General features: G+C 45.6%; 2 protein-coding genes across 2 annotated transcripts; both read left to right on the top strand.

The window, feature by feature from the left end:
• MLKL (mixed lineage kinase domain like pseudokinase) lies at positions 1 to 4486 on the top strand (the record flags this gene model as incomplete). Its single annotated transcript, XM_082289974.1, has 10 exons — positions 1 to 472; positions 665 to 778; positions 881 to 1055; positions 1157 to 1254; positions 1373 to 1508; positions 2046 to 2130; positions 2523 to 2671; positions 2870 to 2919; positions 3394 to 3534; positions 4434 to 4486. Exons 1-10 carry the CDS (start codon positions 16 to 18, stop codon positions 4484 to 4486), a joined length of 1458 nt encoding a protein of 485 aa, XP_082146100.1. The 5' UTR covers positions 1 to 15.
• Positions 4487 to 5679: 1193 nt separating this feature from the next.
• RFWD3 (ring finger and WD repeat domain 3) lies at positions 5680 to 27267 on the top strand. The gene is made up of 13 exons (XM_082289965.1): positions 5680 to 5693; positions 7920 to 8307; positions 9698 to 9933; positions 11645 to 11730; positions 11826 to 12023; positions 14150 to 14241; positions 16343 to 16457; positions 21089 to 21317; positions 22493 to 22643; positions 24801 to 24977; positions 25786 to 26000; positions 26255 to 26472; positions 27101 to 27267. Exons 2-13 carry the CDS (start codon positions 7922 to 7924, stop codon positions 27242 to 27244), a joined length of 2247 nt encoding a protein of 748 aa, XP_082146091.1. The 5' UTR covers positions 5680 to 5693; positions 7920 to 7921; the 3' UTR covers positions 27245 to 27267.
• The last annotated feature ends 596 nt before the right edge of the window (positions 27268 to 27863 follow it).

Genomic DNA, 27863 nt, shown 5'->3' on the forward strand with positions numbered 1-27863 from the left:
CCTTTTGCTGCAAGCATGGACATCGTGGAGAGGGTCCTCTCCGTGGCCCAGGCCATCCATGCCCAATTCGAGCAGGTGAAGTGCTGTAAGCACCAGTGCCAGCGCCTCGTGGAGCGCATCCAGATCCTGCTGGAGCCCGTGAGGATACTTAGGGCTCAGCCACGACAGCACATCTCCCACCACGAAGAGGAACTGATGAAAAAACTGCTCTGGGCACTGTGGGAAGCCCAGAAACTGGTGATGAAATACAGCCAGACCAGCTGGATCCAGAAGTTCCTGCGAGCCCGAAGTGCTGGTGAGGAGTTTGTCTGGGTGAATGAAAGCCTGGAGGACATTGCCCAGGGCCTCTCGCTCCTGCTGCAGGCAGAGCAGAAGCAGGCTTTCCTGGAAGCCTTCCAGTCAAAGACATGTCGCAGGCAGGATGCTGAGGACCTGAGGGATGACAGAGCTTTCTTGGACCAGGTGATTGCAAGTGAGTGCATTTAGCAAACCCTCTTTCCCTGAGACTGGTGGTTGGCCCCTCTCTCCAGCTGTTCCACCTGCTGCTCAGCTCTGGCTTGATGGCCATGGAGAGCCAAAGGGGCATTTAAGCCATGAGAAAAACAATCCACACAGTCATGCTTGTTCATACAGTGGCCCAACGTCTGCTTGTTTCTCTCCCCAGGTACTGAGGAGCCCCAAGGTGTGGCTGAGGAGATCTACATCGACAGGCAGTATATGGAGAACAAGGTAGACTGGATGCAAAGCGAGCTGAACAAAGTCATTCGTGAGATGGAGCGTAAGTCGGTGTCACACCACCTGCACCCTGGGCACTGTGTCCTTTCCCCCCAAGCCCTGCCTAACGTGTCCCTTGTTCCCTTCTGGCACATGGTGGGAACAGGCTTGAAGAAGGTCAACGTTGGTAAAAGAGAAGACATCACTGAGATCAAGCGGGACCAACTCACTTTCCACAGGCACCTACAGGACACCGAGAGCTATGACCTTTATGAGGGCGAGTACCTCAAGTACCCTGTTGCCATCAAAACCTTCAAGAGGCCACTGACCACTGACCCAGTGTGAGTTGCCCTGGGTGGGAACGAGTGTGCCCCCAGGAGGGTGGCACAGCACCATGTCATACCTTGTTCCAGGGATCTCACCATGCTGTCCTTTTCCACAGCAAGGTGAGAGACATCTTTGAAAAGGAGATTCAGACCCTGAAGAAGTTTGAGTCCCCAAACATCCTGCGCATGTACGGGATCTGCATTGAGGAGAACGGTAGGGGTGTCATATTAACGTCACCTTTTTCCTCCCCTGCCATCCCCAGCGCTAGCTGGTGGCACATGGCTTGTTGTGGTCCGTTCCCAAGAGGTGGCACAAGGCTTTCACCTTGCAGACGGGAGCCCCTGCTTCTCCATCGTCATGGAGTACTGTAAGCACGGGACGCTGCGGGATGTGCTGAACAAGCAACAGCATCTTTCCTGGGACATCCGCATTCGGATGGCCCTGGGAGCTGCCAGAGGCCTTTACAGGTGAGCTCCTGTATAAATCAGTGAGTAAATCCATGTGACAATCCAAAAGCTGTGTGCAGCTTCCTGGTATCTCAGAGTAAGCAATGGTATCCTGCTAGACACTGATTCCCAGTGACACCACCTTGGGACACTGAGATGGGAGGCTGGTGGAGAGGTAGGTAGTGGATTTGGATGTAGTAGCACCCATCTACCCTGGTCACTGGCCCCTGCATCTGGCTTCAAGCCTGCAAAGACCTGGAAAGGGGAAATCCCCTTCCTCAGATCCACAGGGCAGACTTGGAAGCACTCTACAGCATGGCCAGTTCTCATGGGTCCTGCTCATCCACAAGGCTTGTTGTTTTGCCCACAGTGGCTCTTCCAGCACCTGCTGGAAAGCTTGGCTTGGCAGGGTTGATCCACCAAGACAGGCAGAAAGCTGCTGGCTTCTCTGGATGCATGTCAGTCTTTCCCTCCACAGCAGGAGGGAGCACCGAGGTGGGGATGGGTCCATCATCATCATCATCATCATGTGTTGCCCTTGGTTCCATCCATCTGCAGGTTGCACCAGACAGGGGAGAAGTCCCGAGTTCACGGCTGCATCTGCAGTAGCAAGTTCCTGGTGGCTGGGGATTACTGTGTGAAGGTAAGCACCACACCTGGAGATGCTTTGGGGAGTTTTGAAAGGTTTTGTGGATGTCTCCCTCCACCAACGCTGAAGGGAATTGTGATAGTCCAGGATAAAATGGGGTAGTGCCATTCCCCTATCCCCTTAGGCACTTAAACCTGCCTATCTTGGTCTTATCATCAGCAAAGTGAGCATTCCTAAAGCATCCAGCCTGGGATGAGCTGAAGTTGGAGCAATTCACCTGCCTTCACCTCTGGTTTTGCTTGCAGGAAGAGACCCGTGATGGGCAGCACACACGGCTGCACACCAGCTTTGCTGCCCAGGGCATCTCGCTCTGTGTTTTCAGGGCAGTCCCTAGCTGCGCCACAGATTTCTACTTCTCGTTTTCTCTCTCTTATTCTCTCAATCAGCTGTCAGGATTTGAGCTGTGTGAAACGGAATCATCCATCAAGAGAAAAGCCCAGAAGAATTGGAAACAAGTCTCTATGTTGGCTTACATCGCTCCAGAGAACCTAAAAAACATCACCTACCCTTACAAGAGGCCCTGTGAAATATACAGGTGTGTCTGTCCCTCCCAGAAGATGCCTGTGAGCAGGCAGGTGTCTGGCAGAGTAGCTGCTGAGCTATGGAATGAGGCCAGGCTTAATTGGACACATAAGCATGTGCTTCCAGTTGGCATAGCCCAACAGTCCTCTCCATTAGAAGGGAGGAACACACAGTGGAATGAATACTGAGACTCTTACTTGTCTCCTTCCAGCTTTGGGATCGTTCTGGCAGAGATTGCAACCTCCAAAATCCCATTTGAAGGTGAGACAGAAGTATCTGGTTCCCTGCGGAAAAGCCACACGGCACAGTGTGGTTCCTGTCTGGCACTGGATGCTCCCTGCTCCTTCCCTGAGCATCCCATGCACATGCCAGTGGCAGTGCCTGGTGTGCCTGGCTCTGCATGACAGCTTCACAGCTTCTCCTGAAACTCCAATACAGTAAAGTACAGCTTATAGAAAGCAACATGCTTAAACCACAAACATGCAAATCATTTTTGTTTCTGTTGGATGGTTCTGTGCATTTAAGCATAAACACATCCTGCTCTACTGGAGCCCAACAGTGTCATGCCAAATACAGGGGGATTCATTGCAGATGGAGTTTGGGTCACTTCCCTGCTGGCTTCTCCCTGCCACAGGCTGCAGGCAGGCTCTTGGCTTTGTGCTGGGTTTCCTCCCCAGCACCCTCCTGTGGCAGCAGAGCTCCATCCCGACACTCCTGCTTGCACTTGCTGTCTAGGCTGCACTTCTGAGGAGATCGTGGAGAAAATCTGTAATCACCATTACTGGGATCCTCTTGGGGAAGATTGTCCTGACGACCTGAGGAAAATCATTGAACAGTGCCGGGCCTTTGAGCCTTCCCAGCGCCCTTCTGCCGAGGGTAAGTGTCCTGGACATCTGCTCCACAGGTCCTTTGCATCCTTCAATCAGCTACTTCAGCAGGCAGTTTTCCCCTTATTTCCCACATGAATTTGCCTGGCTTTGTCTTTCGGGATCCTGCCTTGACCTTCCTTTTTATGCTAGCAAGTCTCCAGATTCCAGACCTCACAATTAATATTTATTTACCCATGCCATGACAATAATCACCAGGCTGTTTTTTCATTCAGCATCACATAAAAGTGGCTTTTTCTGTCAGACAAGCACTGAACTGGAAGTAGGGGTCTGTGGGTTAATCCCCACTCAGGTCCTGCAGATCCCATAAGATGGAGGAGCAGCCACAACACTCTGCAGGAACATTTCCTGCTTTGGGCTTTGAGCAGTAAATTGCAGTCTTGGGCATTGCTCTGTGACAGGGAAGTTTTCACTGTCTCTGAAGCTGGTTTGGGTCTGATCCGATGAGTAACTGGTCTCCATCAGGAGATAGAAACATCAGGAAAAGATAGAGGAACATTTCTGGTGTGCTTGAAGTCACAGAGGTCATACCTTTCCCTCGGTTCACCTGTCTGAGGGGAGAAAACTCCCTTCAGTCTCATCCACTCCATCCTACGGGACCAGATCCATACAAGAGATGTGGAAAATGTGCCCAAGAAAGCACTGTGTATCAGGGCTCTGTGCTTCCATCTCCCACCAGCACCTCCCTCAGCAGACCCTGACATAGGGAATCACCCTGGCTGAAGCAAAAACACCAAAATATCATTAGAGACATTGGCAAAGCCACACTGAGGAAACAGGATGGCTCGTTATCAGCGAGGGAAAGCCATCTTCTCATCTCTTAAAAAAATCCAAACAAGCCTACAACAAATACTCTGTGTTGATTAAAGCCATCCTTGTGTTTTGCAGAGATTGTGGACTTGCTGGCTGACCTGGAAAAAAGCAGAAACCACAGAAGTTAACTGTGAAGAACGGGGCTGGGTGACCAGAGGCAGCAAGGCCAGGAGTGCCACTCACCCATCTTCCCCCTCACAGAGACTGATGGCTCGATACACCTGTGTTTGTTTCTGTGTGTGACACCTTCACCTCGCCAAGGGGCCGTGCCTGGGTCACCTCGGAGGCAGCTGGGGTTGAGGTGACTTGAGGAGAGGACAGCAGGAAGCCTGGGGGGACCAGAGGGATGGAACATAGCTTATTTTACAAGGAAAAGGGAGTTGAGCCTGTTCAGCCTCGAGAAGAGACGACGGAGAGGAGACTTCATCAGTGTCTGTCACTATTTGAAGAGGTGTCAGAGGATGAACCAGGCTCTGCTGGGTGGTGCCCAGCAACAGAACAACGGGCAGAAAACGATACACAGGCAGTTCCACTCGAACATGTGGAAGAACTTCTTTACTGAGTTTACAGTGATCATACACTGGAACATTGCCCAGAGAGGGTGTGGAGTTTCCCCTCACTGGAGATACTCCGGAAGCATCTGGATGCAATCCTGTGAAACGTGCTCTAGGACAACCCTGCTTGAGCAGGGAGGTGGGACCAGAGGACCTCACTGTGCTCCCTTCCAACCTGACCCATTCCGTGATTCTCCTCGGCCCCGCCCCTGCCCACGGGGCTCCCCTGGGGCCGCCTCCGGCTCCACTTGAGCTCCTTCCCGGTTCCCCTCAAATCCTTTCCGGTCCCCCCCGGTTCCGCTCGGCTCCCCTCGGGGTTTTTCCCGGTTTTTCCCCTTGGTTTTTCCCGGCCTCTCCCCAGCTTCCCCCCGCGTTCTCCCTGGTTCCCCCGGGCCCAGCCCGCCGCCATGGCAACGCCCCGCCCACCTGCCCCCGGTTTGAGTGAACTTGCGTTCCCGCTCTTTTCGCCCCGCGGCGTCTCCTCCAATAAAAACTCGCCCCGCCCACTCTTGTCCCGCCCCTAAGGCCGTCAGGGGCCTCGTTGCCCAATCAGACGGCCTCCCCGGAGGCACTTTGACCAATCAGAGCAGGCCCTACCTCCCTGCTTCTCGCCCGGTCACCTCCAGTTCAGTTGAACAGACGGACAGAGCGACTGGCCAATGAGAAGGCGGGAACGGCTCCGACCCACCCAATGGCAGCAGGCGCGGAGGTCGTGGCCAGCCAATAGGGCGGCGGGGGCGGGGCGGCGCGGCGCTCGAGCGGGCGGCTGGGCCCCGTGGAGGTGAGAGGGGGTGGTGGGGTCAGGGCGGGTCGCTCTGGGCCGGTACCGGGCTGGGACCCCGGCACAGCTCGATCCCCTATGGCCCGAGCCGAGTCCCCCAGCACGGCTCGTTCCTCCCGAGCGCTCGGGCTGCCTGCGGCTGCCGAAGGAGGGGTATCCCGCTCCCATGCTTTTTTTGCGGCGGGTTCGTAGTTAAAATATGCGAGCTCTATGAAAAAGCCGGCAGAGAACCTCCTCTTGTGGGGCGCGTGTTTCGTCTGGGTCGTGTTCGGGCGGGGGGGGGGGTGTTGTTGTTAATTTCATGCTAAAGCAGGTACGGCAGAACCCCTGCGAGCGGTGCGGAGCGGGGCCTGGGTGCCCTCCGAAAGGGGAAACTGCAGCTTCAGCCCTCGGGTGCGAGCCCTGAGGCTGCCAGCCAAGCTCTGCTTTCTGGAAGTGCTCGGAATTTCTCATTTGGGCCCAGGAAGCTTGGGAGACCCTCCGTCTGCGGGCACTTCCCGGGGCTGCCTGGTAGGCTGCTGGCTGGCTGGAGGAAGCACTGCTCCTTTGACCAGATTCCAAGATTTAACCGTGAAAATGCCAGTATTGACGTTTTTATAAATCTCACAGTTAAAGTAGGCACTGGAACATGTTGCCCAGGGAGGCTGTGGATGTCCCCATCCTGGAAGTGCTCCAGGCCAGGCTGGATAAGGCCTTGAGCCACCTGGTCTAGTGGGAGGGGTCCCTGCCCATGGCAGGGGGGGTTGGGATTGTATCCTTAACCAATCTCTTCCAACCCCTTAACATCATGATTCTAGGTATGGTGAAAATAAAGGGTTTATTATGTGTATAGGTGGCAGTTCTCTCATGAACATAATGCTAGAGATGCAGTACTTGATTGTTGAATATTACTATGTCTTGGCCATGCAGCTGTTCTGGTGGGAGGTGGTAACATCTATTTCTGGCCTAGCTTAGGCTGAATTGTTAATTAGGATAAGAATGATGAAATTACTCATAAGTTAGAATTTCTTAAAAGGTCTCTAAAAATATCTGAGCTTTAGTACATCCTCCTTTATTAATACTTGTATACATTTTTTAACTACTGTTTCTACTACAACCAGCCTTTGGTCTGTTTGTACAGCCCTAGCTGGGTAAGTTTTGGTGTGTGCTTTGGGCTTCTAAATAGTGCTAAAGGTCTGCAATTCCCAATGCCTTCCAGGTTTATGATTGCCTAAGTACTTTTTGGAGAATGTGAATGACTTCCAGCAGCTTGCAGAATTTAATCCACACACCTCTTCCAATAAAGGACTTTTGTGAGTTTTTGGTGCATCTGTCCATTCAATTAATAAAATAATCTTGAACTTTTTTGTGTTGTAAGAACAGTGTGACTAAAGTGCTCTTAATTTGGTGGCTGACAGCAGCATAAGAATTAATAATACACAAACTATTGTCTCCTGTTTTTCTTCAAACCCTAAGATAGTACTCGTGTTCAGAGGTAACCTGAAATCCATATGCCAAAGGTGTAGAAGTATTAAGGTATCCTTAATAGGATATTTGCAGTTTTATTGCAAATTTCATGTTTATCCACTCTTGGGCTGAATGTGGATCCACAAATGCTGATGCTGCAGATAACTTCGTACCAATAGTGTCTCAGTCACGTGTTCTGCTGTCATGCCTTTTCTGGGTTTGCCTGGTGTTGGTAAATACCTGAAGGGCTGTTCAGTGAGCTCTGGGTAAGGGTCACAGTGATCTCTTATGATAAGGGAATTTTATTTGAAGAAACTTGAACATCAGCCCGCCTCCTGAGAGCAGTGCAGCAAAGGACTGTGTCGTAGAGCTTGTTTCTGGCTGTATCTGTCAGTGCTTGTGCACTGCTGCTCACCAGGGAGTCTCTCAGATATTTCCTACTGTTCTTCAAGATCCACATGAATTTACTTGGCAAGTAAATGATGCCAGCAAGAAAACATTAACTTTATGTACTCATCCACATGCTTATTTAAGTTGATTTTGCAATGTGCCTCTGGTGCTAGCTGCTGTCGAGCCAAAGACTTTGAGCCCAGGACTCTGGGAGGGTGCTCCCAGCTCACATATGTGTATTGACTTGTGGCTAAGCTCTGCTGCAAAGGACAAATTTTCTCTTGACTCTGAATTCTAAAAGCTTTTGTAGTCACTGAGTGCTATACCTGGTTCTTGCTACCATCAGGCTACACTTACAAGTAAATCCTCGTTTTCTTCATCTCTTTGCAGAAATGGCTCAAGAAGAGATGGAAGTTGATCTCCAGCCAGTGGCTGGTTACTCGGTGGAGACCCTCCGGACACTTGCCCCAGAGCCCTCTGGTCATGCAGTGCTCTCGTCCCACGTTCCCGTGCTGGGTGAAGGAGGAGGAGGCAGCACTGCAGCCCTTCCTGCTGATGATGCTGTTGTCACACCCAATGCTGGTACAACAAGGGAAGCAGCAGCAGAGCCTGACCCACCGCCGAGTCCTGCCGTGGCCCCCAGTGAGCTGCAGGGGCTGCAAGGGGCGTTTGATCTGTACCAACCACTGCCTGTGCCACAGCTCACACAGCGTCCGCAAGTGAGGAGAGCTCGCAGGCAGCAGAGAATTGGTGATTCCCAGATGACAATCAGTGCCAGGTAAAGCAGAAGGGAAATTGGGTCTGAACTGCCCTCTGATTCGCTCCAGCGCCAGTTCAAAACTGCCTTGCTTCCTGGCTTACAGAGCCCAGCCCAGGTGTGTGGCTGGGGCCAAATCCAGGGTACCTCGCCTACCTTTTAAGCTAGGTAATAGCACAGCAACTTCTGGTGTCTTCTGTGCCCTTGTTAAGTGAGTCCCCCTGTTTCATGTGTTGGCAGGGGTGGTGTTGACTTCTGAGCCCTTCTACATTTTGAATTTTGCTTGCAGAGCTTCTGCTGCTACTGTTCCCTCTGCACAGCCAGATTCCTGTCCGTGATTCCTGCAGCAGTGCTGACTCTTGGCAGTTCCAGCCAGCATTTAGCTCAGTGGAGCTTGTGCTCTGATTTGCATTTCACCTTTGATTTGAGGACTGCCTGATTACATTTTCTGGTGACAGTTGCTGTAGAAACTTTCACAAACATGCAAACTGATATTTTTCTGTAGGGTTTTTTTGGTTGGTTTTTTTTGTTTTTGTTTTTGTTTTTTTTAACTTTCAGACAAAATAAAAAATCCTGTCTATTTAATACCATTTGTGATGGGATTAAAAGGGAGTGAGTGGGGATGTTCTCCAGCCAGAAAGAAATCCCAATTTCTAGTTTATTTGGTTTTTGTCTCATCTTTCTAGCTTTTGTACATGCCAAGGGTGAAATTATAATTAGCTGAAGCATTTCTTTTAAATTAAGTGAGACCAAGAGCTCCTCTCCTCCAAAGTGATTAAACACCACTGTGTTATTTGCCCTCCGATTGCCTGTGAAGGTCACTGTAGTTGTGAGGGCTGGAAGGCAACCCAAGAAACTCTTTTGAATCTGAAGGATAATTGAGATGATATCTGAACTGATGGGGGGAGAGGGGAGGATGTTTCTATCTAGGGATGAAGTTCCTAGAAGAAAAGAAGAGGGAAAGTAGAAAGACTAGACACAAAGTAGTCAATGTGCATTTCGTAGTACCAGTGGCTCCAGAAACCAGAGCTGAGTTAGGGTTGGAGAGACAGATTAGGAGTTTCCTTAGGCTTATTAGTGAATGATACTACTTTGCTTTTCTCCTCTCCAACCCCACCATCCCCTTCTTCCCCCAAAAAAGGCAGTATCATTGTTGTAATGAGAAGATTTTCTTTGAACTGAGTGAAATGAATTGTTGCTGATCCTGCTGATTGTTCACTGTTGCTCACAAAGTGGGCTATCCTATGTGACTGCCCCCCTACCAGAGAAGGCCTGACTTGATAACTTGTGACATCTTCCTGCTGCAGTCAAAGCCTGGGAATTTTCCTGTAAACATTCATGGAGAAACATGCTGAGACTTTAGCTTACCTGAAACGACTGTAGCTTTTGTTTCTTGCTTTTCTGGACTCAGGGCAGCATTGGACCATTACTTTCAACTCAGCAGGACCCAAGAGCCAGCTGCAGGACCAGTTCCACACCTGGAGCCCCCCCGTATTGCGAGGGACACCCAGGAACAGCGCCCAGACGAGATAGTAGAAGTGAGTGACTCTGACAGCAGCACTTCGGAGGAGGAGGAGGAAGCAGTGGAGGCAGCAGCACCACTGTTGCCATCAGCCCAGGAGACATCTCCAGCAGCGAGCTCAGGAGGTTTGTGCAGTATTGGAGCTGTGTAGAGACTGATTTCAGACACTTTTCTTGCTGTTTGAAAACTCAGCAGGGAAATCCTTTTGAGCTTCACAACAGACAGTGCTCAGAGATCTTTGTGCCCACAGCTGACAGGAGCAGGCTGCTGCCACACGGCTTCCTGGCAAGCAGCTCCTAAGAGCAGCAGCAGCAGCAATGGGTGATTGCTACCATAATGTTAAATAATGTTTTGCTGTTTGCAGATTGCTACTTATTCTGAACATTTCCAGGATTATTTGTAACTTGAATTTAGAGATTGCTTGCCATCTTTCTGATGTTACATATTATCAAGGAGCGTTATTGAAGGCATCAGGTCACAATTTGAACATCAGTAAGTGCTTTCGGAGAAGGATTGATTCAGTATTTTTAAATTATTTGAGATTTCAATCTTCTTCAGTTTAACTTTCATTCCTGTAACTTGTGACTCTTAGCTGAGGAGATGGAGGTACTTTTTGTTTTTCTTTCCTCATCTCTTTCTGTCGCACAATTCTTTATCTAAACTCGTGTTCACAGGCTGAAACACACTTCAGTGACATTGTTTGTGATGAACATACACAGTTTGTCACATGTAAGAGTGACAAATAGTTAACTTGCTAGTCAAGGTTATTGATGCCCAGAGAATACAAGAACGAGGATATCTTTTTACTTCAGTCTCTGAGGAATGTCCTTATGATTTACTTTCTGCCCTCAGTTTTGGTTTGGATTGGCCAGCCTACCTCATTACCCTTTTTTAAAAGGGTATGTCTGTGAGGTGTCTTTTGAACAGGTCTATTCTTCTTGCTCTGGGCTAGTTTTACATGTGACAGGAGCTCAAGCTGTTAAGTGCTGTATATTGTTGTATGAACATATGCTCTCTGTTGGATTTTCTGGAATTCCCTTGTTGTTTATATAAGCCAGTGGCTCCTCTTACATCCCAGAACCACAGATGCTGAAAACTTTACTGACATTAGCCAGGGTTAGGTAATACTTCCACTGGATGGAAAGTATCTGCCTTGATTACTAAATGTGATTAATAACTCTTGTTTTGTCAGGAGCTAGAGAGGAGTCAGTGATTTCTGCTCCTTTTTTTACTATGCTAGTGATGGTGATCCCCGTGTAGCAATTCAGTGTGCCTGTGCCTCCAGCAGATGGGCTGACAGAAGCCCACCACAAAAACATAGGGAGAATACCAGTAGAATTGATAGTTCAGACAATTACCAGCTGGAAAACTGCTGAAGTCAGAGTGAATGGACAGCCAGCATGCGGGAAATGCTTTCTTGGCACATGAAATATGCATGCTTAGATCCCTTGGCAAAGCAACTTCTGCATATTGGTGTCTGTCTTTCTCAGGGCATAATGATGCAGGGATATAACCTTACATCAGCCTAACTATAGATCAGGTCTGTTTGTTTTGTGCAGGTCAGAAAATTCTGATAACAATTTCTGTCCTTAAAAGACCTCTTCTTTTTCAGAAATTCTGTTGCTTTTCATAAAAGAAAACGTAAAATTCTTTGGCACTACTGTCGATGTATAGAAGGCCTTACACACAGACTGTGTCCAGGGCACTGACCTGAAGCTTTTTTGTAACCTGTGCTGTGTCACTACTTAACCTGTGCCCTGATGATTTCAGATCAAAGCAGGAAAACTCCTTTTCCCCTCATTATGAATCAGTTCATTTAAGCAATGCTTTTTTCAGTTTCCAGCCAGGTCCAAGCAGAGCCACCTCAAGCTTCTGCAGAGCATGAAAGTCTTGAAGATGAAGCTGAAGTCCAGCAAAAGCAAGTAAGGTGAACTAAATGCTTTTGGAGACAGATTATATATGATAAAGGCTGCATTTTCTGAAACAGTTGTGTTGTTTTTTTAATTTGTAATTCTAGACAACTCCACAAAAGAATCTGGGGCCATCAGTTCCTGTTGCAGCTCTGGATGAGGAGGAGGGAGATACCTGTGCAATCTGCTTTGAGCAGTGGACCAATGCTGGGGACCACCGTCTGTCAGCGCTGCGGTGTGGACACCTCTTTGGCTACACATGCATTGAGAGGTGGCTCAAGGGACAGGCAGGGAAGTGCCCTCAGGTAAAATGGGTGTTTATGTGCACTGGAAAGCACTTAAAGCACTTACTATGGGTGCCTAATTTGTGCCTCAGAAGTAATAAACCCCACCATTATTTTGATGTTATTAGGCCAGTAACAAGTAGCAGTACTTTAAAGGATGGTTATGACTTGGATCTTCTTCCAAGTAGAGTATTTGTGAGTAGCAGATGCAAAAGTTTGAGTTGAAGTGCTAAACTTAGAAATGGTTTCAGAATGCCCCACTCTAGTCCTGGAGAGAACCACCTGGAATGGAAATAGCAGATGGATTCCTAGAAGCAATTAACTAAGCATAAAGAATACGTTATTGGACAAGAAATCTGTCTGAGAACTGTTTTGGAACCACAGAATGGTTAGGATTGGAAAGGACCCTAAAGATCATCTAATTTAGTTTTCAGTTTTGTAGCCTTTAAGAGGACCAGGTTGTTTAGGAAGCTTGCAGAGAGCGAACTGAGAACCAAGTGACGTCCTTTAATGTCCATTTGCAAGTGGTAAATCAGCTTTTGAAGGTTTTCTTTCCAGCTTTCTTTCCATGGTTAACTGATCTTCTTCGATGAGGTCTACACTTCTCTGTGATGTGTTCCCATTCCTTATTCCTTTTCTCCATGAAGGAATGTTGACCAAAAATAGGTCAACGAGTACCTTGTAAATAGGATTCAGTACTGCTGCTTTCTGAGTCGGTGGCTGGAAGCCCAGGGTTTCTTTGGCTTTGTCATTTTGAGAGCTTCCATGTTCTTGCTTGACTTTGCAGGATTCCCTCCTCTCAACAAGAAACTTCCTCTTGAAGTGTGCTATGACTAAACCTAAAGAATCCCTGTTGCCATAGCAAAGCCCCAAAGTTGATTTTTCTTACCCCTGTCAATTCCGTGTAAGCTTTTCTTCCCCCACTTCAGGCCCAGAATTCTGAGAGACCTGCTTGGCACCTTTACTCTTTGGAATTTTGTGACTGCTTTCTTCTTGAACACTAACATCTCAAGTGTTGCTTGCTCTCCCTTTCTCTTCCATTGATAAAAATACTAAAAAGTTCCTGGGAGAACTTGCCCTGGAGAGATCCTTGAAGTTGAATCATCTTCCCTTCATTTTCAGTCTCTGTCCTTTACAACTGGGCGTTCTCTGGTTGAATAGCACAGAGTTGCTGTGCATGGTCTGTATACTAAGTGGCTTGAGTTACTGTGAAATTGCAGCATTCCTGATCCTGCCAGTGGTAGCTGTTGGCTGCTAGGAAAGCTGTCTTAGCCATTTATTGCTTTGCAAGGCAGCTCTTTATAGAGAGGGAGGCTGTCTGCTCTGAAACTACTGCTTGTGATATCTTTGTGCTCCTAAGTAATAGAGAAGTCTGCATTTGAAGCACACACAGTAATTAAATGTTTAGCAGAGGTTACTCGATCTGAGTATTCAATGCCTCTTTTCTCATCAACAAAGAATATTTGCAAAACAATAAACTTGGAAGAAATTATGGCATCTGCAAGTTCTAACTTGCCTTCTTTTTAAGGTGAAGATAAAGTACTAAATGGTTGCAGCTAGATACACAAAATTATTGACATATTTGACTCCCTGTGTGTCACAGAAATCAGTGAGATGTCAGTGTTTCATACAACATTGGAACACTTCTATGGATTTGGGCCTGTAGAATTTGATAAAAGGAATATAGCACAGAAGTAATAGTTGGGAGTAAACTCAGGGGTTCCTAAATCCTTGTCTGTTGGCCAAGCAGCAAGTCTTGGTATTTTCAAACCCGAGGTTGGGCTGGTGTTTTGTTTCAGATCTTGTTTTCCCTTCTTTGTCTGATTTGGGGTTTTTTGTCCCTGGAACGTACCTGACCGTGCTGCCTTGCTGGTGCATTAGCAGAATACATTTAGTGGGAAGCAAGGAGATGGATTATTAAAGGTACAATAGGATATGCAACTTAAACTGTTGTTGTAGCCCTGGTTAGAGCTCTGGTGTCTGTATGAGGGAGCGTCATGCAAACATGCTGTGTGTTTGTGGCTTTGTTTTCCAGTAGACAGCCCCTCCCTTCAGAGCTAAATAAAACAAAACCTAGGGACTCACAGGGATGCATAGTTTGCATAGTTAAATTCCTGTAGATGAACTGAGCTTGTGTTTGATTTCAGTGCAATAAGAAGGCCAAGCATTCCGACATCGTGATCCTGTACGCCCGCACATTGAAAGCGCTGGATACCAGTGAGCAGGAGCGCATGAGGAGGTATGGAGTCTCCATGGAAAGGCACCTGGCACTGAAAGCTGCACTCTGGCTTCTACTTCATGCTTTCATTTCCTGTATTACCTAAAGCAATTTGTTTATTCCCTTGGGGTGTATCAGGAGTGTAGCTGACTTAAAGAACCAAGGCCTTGCTGTGTTGCACGTTTTAATTTTCTTTTGGAACAGAATTCTTGAGTTTGCATTTTGTGGCCCTGAAACAGCAAAAGCTATTTTGTGCTGTATCCTGAAATGTTATCATGGGAGAACATGCAGAGTTGATGCCAAAAAGCTGTATATTGCTAATTCATCATTAGATAGGAAAATCAAGGCATAGTTAGGAATGCAAGGAGGGTGAATAGCTGACCTTTTCTACCATCTTTTCTGCATGCATTAAACAGAATAATACCTCATATGAATCACTTTCCATCTTGCTTTGTCAAACTCTTCATGTAGCTTTACTTGCAAAAGGTCAGCAGGCATTACTATGACTCCACTTCCCTTTCCCACTTAAATGTAGACTTTGTATTGAAATAAGGAAAAGCAGGTATGAAAATGAGGACTCATTTATTTTCAGTAAGATGCTGTCACAGATACTATTCTGAAATTAAAAGGCTGCAGATATCTGAGTTCTTCTGAGTCTTGTGTTGAATAGAATTTAATTGGGATTTCTTCACCTGTCTACAACTATACCACTGTTCTTTCAAGGCAGTCTTTCAACAGAAACCTCGCTATCCTGGTAATTATAGATCAGAAATGATTGAGGAGTAACAGTCATGAAGGGAAGAATCTCCCTTCTCTCCAGATTGCCACAGCCTGATGGTGTTTGAAGTGTGCCTTTAGAAGGGTCATGCTTCTTTTACTGGATTAACACAAAAATAAATGATATATAACATGGTTTTCAGAAGCACAGAAGGCATTTGGTGTGTAAATCTTATCTCTCATGGAGAGGGGGTTGTCTGACTTAGCCCTTCCCCACTAGCCCTGCCCCTCCTCTGCCTCCTGTTTTTGTTGTAAGGCAGGGAGCGGTGACTGCCTGTGAGTCCATGGAGCTGCTGGCAGTGGCTGCCTTGTGGCACAGAGCCACGAATGGAGCACAGATGTGTGTGTGCATGCATCAGTATTGTTTGCATGTAGTCTTGAATTAGGTATAAGATCATGAGGCTTGTTTGTCACATTCAGAATAACTCACCAGCCTCCAGGCTCTGGGTACTTATATAAAGAATGTGTTTGTGGTGGTTAAATAGGCATTTCACCTGTTTGTTCTGCAGGGAAAAAAAATCACATGAAAAAGCTATGAGGAAATGACAGAATTCTGTGCTTTGGAACACGCAAGGCTAGGTCTGTGCATTTGCAAAATACTTAGGCAAGCTAGAGCTCCCTGCATATGAACGACAGAAATAACTGGAATATTGCAGTACGGAATGCAGTGGGCAACACAGACCAAGTGTACAGCTAATTTTAAGGAGTGTTGGTGTTTCTTTCCCTACTTCAGCTATTCATTCATGTAAATCTGTATGAAAGAGAAATAAATTCAAGTAACTTATCAAAAGTGCTGCTGCTACATGGTGTATATGCACTTCTGGGCTTAAGGTGAGGTAGTAAATGTGGCCTCTTTATGGGCATTCACAGAGAATTTATCTGTATCATTTTTTTCTGGTACAGATATATTTTCCTGAAGTACAAGATTAGCTACTGGTAGTAGAGACAAGCTTGAAGATCTTGCTGTATATAGTTATGCTATGATGTGCTGTGTTACTGACACAGTGTATTACATGGACATTGATGGTATAAGATTTGCTGAAGTATTTCTGTAGGGGAAAGAAAATTGATTTCTCTTTCACTCTCCTCTACTAAATTAATCCTTTTGGAGAGGTTGAGGAGAAAGTCTGTTGGAACAATACTTGAGTGAGTCATTCAGAACAATTGCATAACTCAGTATCTCAAGGTGAATGTGTTGGGTTAGTGCAATGCCAGGTTTTCTGTTACTTGTGGATTTTCCTGAACAGGGCTGGTGGTATGAAGTCAGAGGGCAGGAATTGACAGCCCAGAAAAGCATCTTAGATAATACCTTGTCCTAAGGATTGCTTTTCTCTCCTTCCTCCAGCTCTTTAGAAAAGGAGCAAATGTTGCGGAGACAGGCAGAGCTGGAATCTGCACAGAGCCGTCTCCAGCTCCAGGTTCTGACAGATGAATGCAGCAAACTCCGCAAGCAAGTTCAGGTGAGTCTCATGCTACAAATGCACAGAGGACTTCTTTCTCTTCAACCTGCCTTTTCCATGTTCCCTTAGAGGAGAGAAGACAGGATTCCAGTTTTAACAATCAGCAAGATTTAGTAATCTCAATTGGTGAATCATTCCAAGCTGGTAAAAACATCCTGCGCTGGAATATTCATGTGTGCTACAAAAACACTGACTTTTTTTGTGCTTTTATTACTTAATTGAAGTTGCAGCCCAGCAGTAGAGTTGTTTGGCTGCCAATGTTGCAGGTTCCTCCTCAGGTTTTGTGGTGCCTAGAAAGGCATGGTAATAAAAACTAGACATACTCTCCTCATCTTTCTTGTAGTTGCATCAAAACAAGCTTTGGAAATCTCTGTAGTAAAACTGTAATACAACCTATTATCACTAGTTAGTCAAGAGGCTTTGAGAATTTGTGAAGAGGCATGACTACTTGCAAAATCAAAAGAATAACAAAAATTCTTAGGGATTTGGATTTTTTGGAAGGTTAGTCAACATTCCCATTTAGCACCCTCTGGTACCCTGGGACCTGGCCTGTCAATACAGGAGGCTTTATACATGGGCTGAGCAGCTGCTGAGAGGCACCTCTTAGAACACAAATTACTGACTATAAATGATGGGTTGTTAAATTACTGCTTCCTTCTGCCTTATGCAATATTGAGATATTTTGTAACCCATCCCAGCTGCTTTTGCAGGATTCCTATAAATTATGGACTCTGCCAGTGCTTCCAGCTGTGAATAAGGGGGTGTATTCCACCAGTGCTAAGTTTTCCAAGAGCCTGTTTCATTGCCGGTTTGCTACTTTTTGTTATATGAGGCAGATTATATCCTCTCACTGTCTAGCAGCCTGCTTTATTTTATGCTTTTCTTTGTTCCTGGATGTTTTTTTATAGTCTTGGCTATTCATATCTGTACATTAAACAACATCCTCTTTGCTGAAGTCTTCCTGTGTGACATAAGATAAAGCTTTATAAATTCCCTGAATTCCTGCATGAAGCCATATGCTCATCATCACTAATAAGAAAATTTGTCCACTTCAAACTTTGGCTTAAGAAAAATGCAAATAAGATGAAACTGCAGGTCCATAATGTTTTCCTGCAATTCATTTGGTGTTAAATGATGGAGTGTCCAGTCTAACTGAATTGAAGTCACATGTTATAAAGATTAAGTACCCCATGTTCTTTAAGCTCTGTTTCAGTATTTATACTGCATTCATCATTGTGCTGTAGTGGTTAATGCAAATGCTGGAAGCAATTTTAAGGTGCTTGTTTATACTATGAATAAACTGAAAGTAAAAGAATATACTGGGGAGCAAAAAAAGTCAGCAGGAAGTCTGCAATAAGTCTTTAACTTGTTTGATTATAATTTGAGCAGATGCCTAATGAGTTCCTTGTTTTATGAGAAGCTGGATAGTAAAGTAACTATTTGCATAGAAGCATTTGGTTTGGGAGGTTTCTAGCCCAGCCCTGTTTGGGTGACTGCAGTGTAGCATTGGGTTGTTCAGGGTTTTTTGTTGCTAGTGCTCTTGAGCTGTGCCCAGCAGCAGTCACAGCACTAGTTATGACCTTTTTTTAGGTTTGTATGCTTTTTTCCATGCTCTTACCCATTAACGGTCTTGTTCATTGTACTTTGTTATTGAAGTATGTAATGTTATTGAGACTATGAAATTGATGGTTTTCAAGTCTTTAGCTATATGAAAGTACATGAGAAAAGGAACTTGAAGTTGAGGAGAGCTCTGGAAGAAAGCCCTCAGGAATGGGGGCCGTGTTGAGCTGTGTCCTGCTCACCACAGGAGGTTCAGGCTTGTCTTTTGGAACCAGTGCTGCTGACACCTTACTTTTACCTAATGTTTTTCCTTTAGGAGCAAAAAGAACTTGGGAATGAGATATGAGCTACTGCAGTACTCCTCCTGAATCTGCCAGCATTTTCAGTAAAAGTAGCTAATGATAAGCAAACCATCTCTGCCTTCTGATCAGCTGGGGTAGGAGAATTGATTTTTGCACATGGGAAGCAGTAGCTCTGTTTGGGTATGGAGCAGGAAAAGGAGGACTGGCAGGGAAATTATGGGAGAGTGTCTGCTGCTGTGGAGAAGAAAGCAAATGTAATTGTGAGCCTTGCAGAGATCAGTTTATATTGCTTGATGTAATGGAAAAGCTTTTTTAAAATAGAATTTTCAGAGCATCCAAAAAAAAATTGAATGGCAAAATATCAATACAAACTTGTGTATCCAATGCCTCTAGAAAAAATATTAGGCTAATTGTTTTATTGTATAAAAATTGTTCATCTTTGTGATCTCTGTGTTCACCTCCAGTTGATGTCTGGGGAAGTGAAAGCTGGTATTTCCTTGCTGCTGTTTGTAGTGAAGCCAGTTAAAAATGCTCCATGTCCTTTAGCCTGAATTTGAACCCGATCCCCAAAGGGAGGTGCAAGGTAGAATGTCTGCAGTGCTGCACCACAGCTTTGAGGTTGTCGTGTCCTGTGTTTCTCTATTAAAGGCAGTGCTCTGCAGTGCGAGGTGGCAGGTGTGGCTTCTCTAAGAGCTCTGTGGGAAACAGCCAGAGAATGACAGTCATTGTTACCTTTGTCTTGAAAGCTTCATATGAGCTATTAGGGCTGTAACCTAATACTCAAAACTGTTCTGAATGTATTGTAGCTGGTGGTTTTCCTATTCATTGTGCTCTTCTGTTTCTCCTGCATGCTCCTTAGGAAGACTTTTGCTGTATAGCCCATTCTTCCCCCCCAGTGTGACTGTGTTCATTCATCACTGCAAAGGCAAGCTGAAATCTAGGGACAGCCATAGCATGTGCAGAGAGAGGAGTCTGCTCTCAAGGCCTTTAGTTGACACCAGCCATCAGGAAAACTCTGCAAAGCATCTTAAAGGAAAGTATAGGCTTTTCCATAATGAACAGAACGTTCTGTTGAGCACAATTAGTGGAATTTGTCTGCAGCACAATGTTTTTAATCACCTTGCTAATGTGCCTCCAGTAAGACTTCCTGGTTCTGCTGGATTTGTCCATTGTGTTTAAATGTAAACATTGTACTAACAGTCCTTGCGATTTTAATTGCCTGGTTTCCTTTTTAATAACTTGTGTGAAAGTTGAATGTTGAGTGCCGGTGACAAGGAGAGTTTTGTAAGGTCCCCAGAGCAACAAATAATTTTAATCACTTCTGATCCCCAGTCATAGTCTCCTCCCCTCACCTTTTAGAAATAATGAGTTTATTAAAATTTTCATTAAAAGTTACTTTCTTCTAAGTTACCTGTGTTTTTGCTGACTGCTTACTCTAAGCCTGAAGCTACAGCTTTCATCATAAGCATCCTGACAACCCTCACACCCCTTCTTTTGTTTTGTCTTTTCTTGCTCTAATGGGATCATCTGGAGTCTTCAACTTCCTTTTTTTTTTTTTTGGTTTTTTTTTTGTTTTTTTTTGTTTTTTTTTGTTTTTATATTCCCTTGGGACATTTGGAATGTGCTTGATGCCAAACAGATCAGACCTCTGTAAAGTGTCAGAACTGCTCTCCTCTTGAGCAGCTTCCAGAAGTTATAGGTCTTGATAACTATTAATGTAGAGCTTGAACTTTGGTCTCTCCTCTTTGAAAACTGCTGCCTTTGCTTCGATGCGGGTTAAGTGGTGGTGGCTGGTTCACTATTGAGGCCGACTTGCAATTACTGATATATTCATAGTATCATTCTTGTGACCCTTAATTGTTTAAAGATTACATAGTGTTTGAAGGAGAACCTGCATTGCTCTGACAACAGAAAGCAAGTAGCAATTTTCCTGCAGCAGCTTTCCTCTTAAATATCCTTGATATCCTGTATTGTCTGGTTTTGACCTTGGATTACAAGATGGTCAAAATGCTTTTTGGGAAGGGACACCTCTAGCTGACTCACAATATGCTGGTGCTACTACCTGCATTCCCCACCTCACACCCCTGATGATCTCAGCAGAAAAAGGAATTCAAGGAATATCTTGTTCCTCATAGAAGCTGTTCTTGTCTGTGCCTTTGCTGAGTATCCTTGAGCATTCATCAACTGAGCTGGAGGAAGAGAGGGGAGGAGGTGGTAGAAAACAGGACTGGAGCTCTTGAGAGTCGTGTCGTTCCTGGAATTTGCTGCACAGGGTTTACAAGAACAGGGGCATCATCATTAAATAGACTGACTTGTTTCCTGCAACGCCCTTTATGTTGAATCTTGGGCTTTTATTTTTTTATGGGGTATTCTGGAAATTCTGGAAAATGGTTTTAATTGACTTTCTCTTGAGGTTTAGCGGCACATAATACTTGGCAGTTCATTCTCTTCTAAACAGCATTGATCTGGTAATAATTGTTACTGGCTTTTATGTGTTGCCCAAGAGTCCTCTCTTTCACAGGGTGTAATACATACAACAACAGACTTTGAGTACATTCTGCCAGAATTTACACAGCATTTGAATGCTTGTGTTGCATGCTGTCATAGGCCATTTACTTAAAAATGTAGTACTTCAGGAACAGCATGGAAATGGGACTGTATTTCCCTCTTTTATCTGAGAACAAGTACAGTTGGAACACCTGAAGCAGAGAGTGCAGAAGGTTACACTGCTGGTGATGCATTAAAGCTCTTTGGGTTTTTTCTTTGCAGGAGCTGAAGGCTCTGGTGTCCCAGTACAATGTGAGCGCTTCGCAGCAACCTGGCAGCTCCCGCACCTGCCTCCCAGGCAGCCTCCCCTCCAGCCAAAGCCAGCGCAAGTACCACTTGGAAAAGGTTTTTTTGGTGTCTCAGACTGGGAACTGCAGAGTAATGGCATACTGTGACTCACTGAGTTGTCTTGTGGTATCCCAGCCTTCTCCACAATCTACTTTTATTCCTGGTAATTAAGCAAGTCAACATTTGGGGGTTCATAAGTAAAAGTTAATGTAATTTCTGCTTTGTCCCTGCTCCCTGCTTCTCTGCTTGGCCTTTACATGTGCCTTGTAAACTGAGAATACTTGTAAGGCTCCCCATAGTTCATCTGGCCCCTGCATCAGTAGCTTCTGTCTATCAAAGGAGCTTGTTTTCCCTGGCACTTCTATGGCAGAATCCCACCAGAGGGTCTCCACTCTCCTGCTGGAATGCCACATGCACCTTTGGTAATCCTTGCAAAGGTGGAACTTCTGCAAGAAGGGGCTTGGCAGTGGGGCCTTCAGAGAAGCTTCCAGTGGTTAAGTGAGAAACATTGCTTCCCAAATTGTAGGTGGATGATGCACATGCAGCTGATTTGTCAGTACCCTTAAAAAAAAACCAAAAAAAAAACCTCAACCAAAAGCAAACTCCTTTTAATGTCAGTGCTTAAAGCACTGTTTCCTAATGAGGAAATAGGAAGCCAAGAAGGCACGGACAGCCCTGGTTTTGTCTCATTGTTATGTCCAGGGGCCAGTGACCTGACATCTGGACCAGTGCCAGTGGCTTTTTCAGTGCAATAGATGTGGCATTAGGAGTCTGAGAGCAGTTATTTGCGAAGTGCTTTCTGACTGATGAAACTTACTTTATTCGGTTAATGGGTTTGAGGTTAATGTGCCTTATCTAGGCATAAAAAAGTGGTTTTCCGCATTTAACTGGTCTCATTTTTCTGATATTTGTAGCCAGGGACTGAATCTCTGAATGGAGGCTTTGTGGTGACTCTTGTAGCACACAGGTTAAGTTCACCTGTAACTATTCTTTGCTGTGATGCTTGTTCTCTTAAATAGCCATGTAATCCTGCTCTGTGTGGCTTTATCTGGGCAAGAGTGCCTTTGAAGAAGCTGGCTAAAGAGCAACAGGCCTTGTAACAAGAATTGTAACACTGGTACCGAATTTGCTGTTGCTGACTCGGATCCTTAAGGATTTTGCCTTGTTGCCATTTGAATTAAAGAATGATTTGTGGCAGTTCTTATCCAGAACAGCAAATAACTCACATCGTCATCCCACCACAGGCTTCAATGCAGACTCTGTAGTTCTGGCACAGAATAGCAAGTTCTATGCATATGCTGCTTTGCAATAATCTGCTTTACCCTTCGTCCATGGCAGGTTGTGGTGTTAAGATGATGAGCTTGGCCAACCTGAAGAGCAGTCAGTACATCCCCATCCACAGTAAACAGATTCGGGACCTGGCTTTCGGCACTCGAGCAGATGGTTTGCTGCTCTCTGCTGCCCTGGACAGCACTCTTAAACTCACCAGGTGAGCCCTGCTGCCTGTCCCTGCAGGGTTTGGCCATGTGCAAGAGGTTGGGTTGGATTTTATTCTGATTTCTGGTTTCTATTCTGCTTTCTGAAAGATGCTGCAAAGATGAGATCAGGTCTGCATAGTTTTCCTGCATGTGGGAACTAGCAGAGGGAAGGGCTTATTGATGCTTTTGCATCTTTGGGGTGGAGGTGTCATGGAGCAACCTCTCTCTGGCAGTTATCCCATGGAAAACAAGTAATTCAGCACAGATTGGCCAATTTTGTTGAGAATAAATGTAACATATAGAAATGACATTTACTGTCCACTTGGTTTTCTGTTACTGCAGGGAAATGTGAAGCGTGGGAACTTGTACATAAAGCAGAAATAAGGGGTGGTTAGGCTGGGCTCTTCCTTCCCTGCAGTGATGTTGGTTTCTCTGATTTTAAACTTCTTGCAGATCATGGAATTCATCTGGGGTATGAAATGCATAAACAGCATTGTTGAGCATGTATTAGAGGCTCTCTAGAGCTAGCAGAGACTTAAAGCAGCAGGTTGGAGACTAATTATGCAGAGACTGGGAGAAAAATGTGTCCGGTCCTGTTGGAATTTACAGCTTATGAGTGTGTGTTCTTGCTGCTCTGCTGCTCTTCAGTCTTAATCTTACAGTGCTTCAAAACTTTATTGGCTGATTGATTCTTACTGAGTTATATTAACATCTCTGTGCAATTTGTCTGTTAGTATTGGGTTAGGCAAGATAAGTGTCTGTTTTTTGACTAATTAGTCTCAATTCTTTCCTACAAGTGAAGCAATGAAGACAACTTAATCCTGCAACAAAAATGTACAGAATGTTGCTTTCCTGTAACCATGTTGAAACGTTTGCTAGACTAGTTAAAAGTAAACAAAACTGTCTCTGATGCTCAAGTCAAGATGTCAGACTTCTAACTGATCAGGCTGATAATTCTTTTCATGGTTTGATCTGAAGAGTGAGCAGATACTGCAACAAGGAACCGGGCACTTCCATATCTGCCTCTTACTGCCTGGCTGGCTGCATCAGAGCTTGTGATCCTCTTGCTTTTGTGCTTGAACCCAGAATGTCTTGGAGTTAGGTGTTTGCCTCAACAGCATCTTCATACTTTTTTCAGTTTCCCTCTGAAAGAATAGTCCTTCTTTGGACATCTTTCTTCTCTAGTTACTCATTCCACAGTCATCCTCCCCAAAAGAATTATCCAAGATGTCTTTATGTCTCCTGCTCTGGCTTGCAGTTGTTTAAAAGAGCACTGTGAGTTTGTTTTGGTATTGGGGGGTTTTTTTCGTCCTTTTGTTTTGACCCAGTCACTGCTCTGATATCAAACTCCCTGTTTCACCAGCTAGGTCTTTGTAGTTGTTGCCCTTACACTTACCTGGGAGCAACTACTTTCCCCAGGGAGAAGCACATGTGTTACAAAGGATATCTGGAGTTACTTTGATAAGTGCAGTCTTCTGTCTCTTGCTGTTCTCAGTGTGCAAATGCATGTTGACAATGCTGCCCTTTGCAAATATGTCCTGATCTGATACCAACTTCATCTGCTTTTCTGGGCTGCGCCCCTCTGTGGACTCCCCTCTTCTTTAGAAACTTGATTTGTAGAAGGAAGAATTAGTATTATAAACGTGCTTTTAACTGTCCTCATCCCACTCACTGTCTCACTCTTGCTTAAATTGGATTCTTTTGAGGCATAAATACTGTTCCTCTTGTGTAAAAAGAGGGGAAATAATTAATGAGAGATGTAATCTGAAGAGATGAGCCCTATGATCTCAGGAATATGTGGTATTACGGGATTACACCAGAGTTGCTTCTCCTAATTGTTTCCAGAAAAGTAACTTACCTTTCTCTTGCCAGTAAGGCAGCTGAGACCCTGCTGTGGGATTTCCTCTCCCAGTCTTCAGAGATCAAGCTGGAAAAAGAAGCATTGGCCTGGAAGAATTATAAATCACTTGACAATATCCAAGGGATTATTCTGTTTGGGTTTTTAGATTCATGCCTGGAGTAAAGGAGGAGTTAATTGAGAATTCCATCGAAAGAGAGATGCTTTTGTCTGAAGACTTTAAAAAGCTAGATTAGCTTACTTTAACTATGCTGTTTTCTCATCAGTAGATGCTTGTGCAACTGGCCAACACTTTGCTTTTCTTCTGCAGCTTGGCAACAAACACTGTGGTACAGACATACAATGCTGGTCGTCCTGTGTGGAGCTGCTGCTGGTGTCTCGATGACACAAACTATGTCTATGCTGGATTGGTCAATGGCTCTATCATGATATATGATCTGAGAGACACAAACTCTCATGTCCAAGAACTGGTCCCTCAAAAGTCCAGGTATGGCAGAAGGATTTGTCATTCTTCTCAACTAATATACATCAAGTTAAACAGAGCTTTTTCCATAAATCACAGAATCACACAATCACCAGGTTGGAAGAGACCTTCAAGATCACCGAGTCCAACCCATGCCCTAACACCACCTCAACTAAACCATGGCACTGAGTGCCACATCCAATCTTTTCTTAAACACATCCAGGGATGACTCCACCACCTCCCCAGGCAGATGATTCCAGAACTTTATCACTCTTTCAGTAAAATCATGCAACAATTGCAATTGTTTAAATTGTATTATGTGACTCTCTTATTCAAAAATTCACATTTAGCACAAATGTGAGAAGTCTCTCATAAAGTTGTATCGTGTATATATATAACTTACGCATCTGCCAAACACTTGTGCTCTTTTTAAGACACACAAGGGTCAGAAGTAGATCCACTGGTGCAGCATAAACAGAAGAGCTGAATTTGTTTTGGAGCTGGGTTTAGTATTTAATTTTGAAAGGACAAATCACAAAGAGGTGTGAAATTCTGATGCTTCTGTTTCTTACACTCTGGGAATCAAACACTGATTGTGCTCATCTGATGTGTGCTGTCTGGTGCTTCTGTAAAACATAAGGCTCAGTAGTTAAGCTGAATTTAATTTATACTTGACACATTCATTGGGACTCCTTGCTTGAAGGACCATCCTCACAGCCTGCTTAGGCCCTTTCTTTGCTATGCACTTGGAGAACTGGAGCTCTGCAGCAGCGAGCAGGATACCAGCAGAGCTGCAGCTGACAGCACTGACTCTTGCCAATGACCCTTCCAGGTGCCCCATGGTATCGCTGTCCTACCTGCCCCGGATGGCCTCAGCGTCACTGCCTTATGGCGGAATATTGGCTGGGACCTTGGAAGGAGCCTGCTTTTGGGAACAGAAAGCCGGCAACTCTTACCGGCCTCATCACCTGTCCCTGGAACCCGGAGGCTGCATCGATCTCCAAACAGAGATCAACACACGGCACTGCCTGGCCACGTACAGGCCTGGTACGTACTGGGGTGTGTCTGCAGGGCTCTTCCCACTGCTTCTCACTGCGCTGGGCTGAGCTCAGCAACAGCTGTGGTGCTGTGGGCACAGCAGAAACACAGCACCTGCTCTTACTAGAGCAGTGAGCATCTGCACGTAGATAAAAACTGGTGGTGAGCAAAAGGAGGCAGCTGCAGGGTGGTGCTGCTTGTATTGCCACAGCCCATCTGTGAGTACATTTTTCAAAAGTTACCTTTTTATTTCTACTACACAGGTAAAAATAACCCATGTGTGCGTTGTGTGATGATGGAACTGACTTGCAGCCCACTGACAGAGGCCTCTGAAGATGTGGTGTGTTCTTCTAACCCGGTTCAGACTTTCAGTGCTGGGCCCACTTGCAAGTTGCTGACCAAAAATGCCATTTTTCAGAGCCCAGAGGATGACGGGAGTGTCTTTGTGTGTGCTGGTGATGAGGCATCCAATTCTGCTCTGGTATGTCTTGCTCCTTTCCTTGTGGTGTAAGGGTTTATTGCAGTTCTTAGGAGAGGAGCCTTATCAGTCACAGCATAGGTGTGATTTGGTGGGAATTGTCTTGTCATGCACATTGCCCCTGTACTAGCTGGTCTGTTGTACTGCTGTGGCAGGTGTAACTTCTGATAGCATGGGATTCCAAGTCTTAGCCAAGGCCTGTGGTCCCCATCCATCAAAGGGCACACAGGCAGTGAGCCCCTGTTGTCCCCCAGGGGAATGTGGTTGGGCACAGTGGCAGAACTGGGCCCTCTGAGTGGTGTAACGGACTCGGTGGGATAGCTAGCATGGTAAGTGCTGTGGGAGAAGGATGCAGGCTTTTTAGGAATGATGGGGAAGAGGAGGAGAAGGGTTGCCCTTTGTATAAAAAAGCAGCCCAAATGCAGAAGATGGACAGCAGGCTGCATGAGAGCTCATGAGTGGGGTCAAAGTGGGTGGTCAGGGTGGCATTGTGCTGCAAGTCTGCTTGAAGACCAGTCAAGCAGGGTGTGGAAGTAGAGAAAGGGTCCTCTGACTAAACTGAGGAAATCTTTTCTGGAGAGAGAAAGGTCTCTTCTGGCTCAGTCCTTGACCTTGTCTGTCCCTCCCACAGCTCTGGGATGCTGGAAGTGGTTCCTTGCTGCAGAAGCTGCCAGCTGACCTGCCTGTGCTGGATATCTGCCCCTTGGAAGTGAACCAAACTCACCTCTTGGCTACTCTGACAGAGAAGATGGTGAATATCTACAAGTGGCAGTGAGCTGTCCCTATGCTTGCCACAGACTGTCCACATATGCTGCTGATAACCCTACACAACTGCTCAGTCCTGCACTTGCTGCTTACAGGAGACAGGATCCATTACAGCACCTTTCTAGCAGTGGGGAGGAACTGGGATGTGCTGGTGCCCAAAGAAATTCCTTTCTTTTTCTGTATTCCTCTTTAGGCCTGCCCTTATTTCTTCTTTTGTCAATTTTTTTTACTCGAACTCCACAAGCTGCCTCAGCACAGCAGTAATTCCTGGAGTGTCTCCAGTGTGTGTTGCTGCACTTTTTTTTCTACTGTGAATACAGCACAGGGACTTTCAAATCTCTGCTACAAATGAATAAAATAAGAGGAGCTTGAAGACCTGAGACTCCCACTGCACTTTCTTGTGGAATCCTGCTGTGATTACCGGGTGATGAAAAGGCATCTCGTAGCATTGCTGATAGGCAGTGTGAAGGCAAGTGCACTGCTGTGGGGAATGTGCTCCCAATGTTCTATTGAAGGTCTAGGGTCAGTTGGCAGTTATTCCCTAACAAGGATGGATCCTGTTTTGGGGCCATGGAGAGAACAGGCGTAGAAAATCTAGAGAGAACCTTTTTCCTTTGTGGTTTTTTTCC

The sequence above is a fragment of the Coloeus monedula genome (assembly GCF_965178545.1).
Source record: "Coloeus monedula genome assembly, chromosome: 13".
In the NCBI taxonomy this organism is placed as follows: domain Eukaryota; kingdom Metazoa; phylum Chordata; class Aves; order Passeriformes; family Corvidae; genus Coloeus; species Coloeus monedula.

Excerpts from the sequence above, each read along its gene's own strand:
- RFWD3 (XM_082289965.1), top strand. The coding sequence starts at position 7,922 with ATGGCTCAAGAAGAGATGGAAGTTGATCTCCAGCCAGTGGCTGGTTAC. Across the intron at positions 14,242-16,342 it reads GAGCAGGAGCGCATGAGGAG|CTCTTTAGAAAAGGAGCAAA; the intron begins GTATGGAGTCTC and ends TCCTTCCTCCAG. Across the intron at positions 26,473-27,100 it reads AGGCATCCAATTCTGCTCTG|CTCTGGGATGCTGGAAGTGG; the intron begins GTATGTCTTGCT and ends TCCCTCCCACAG.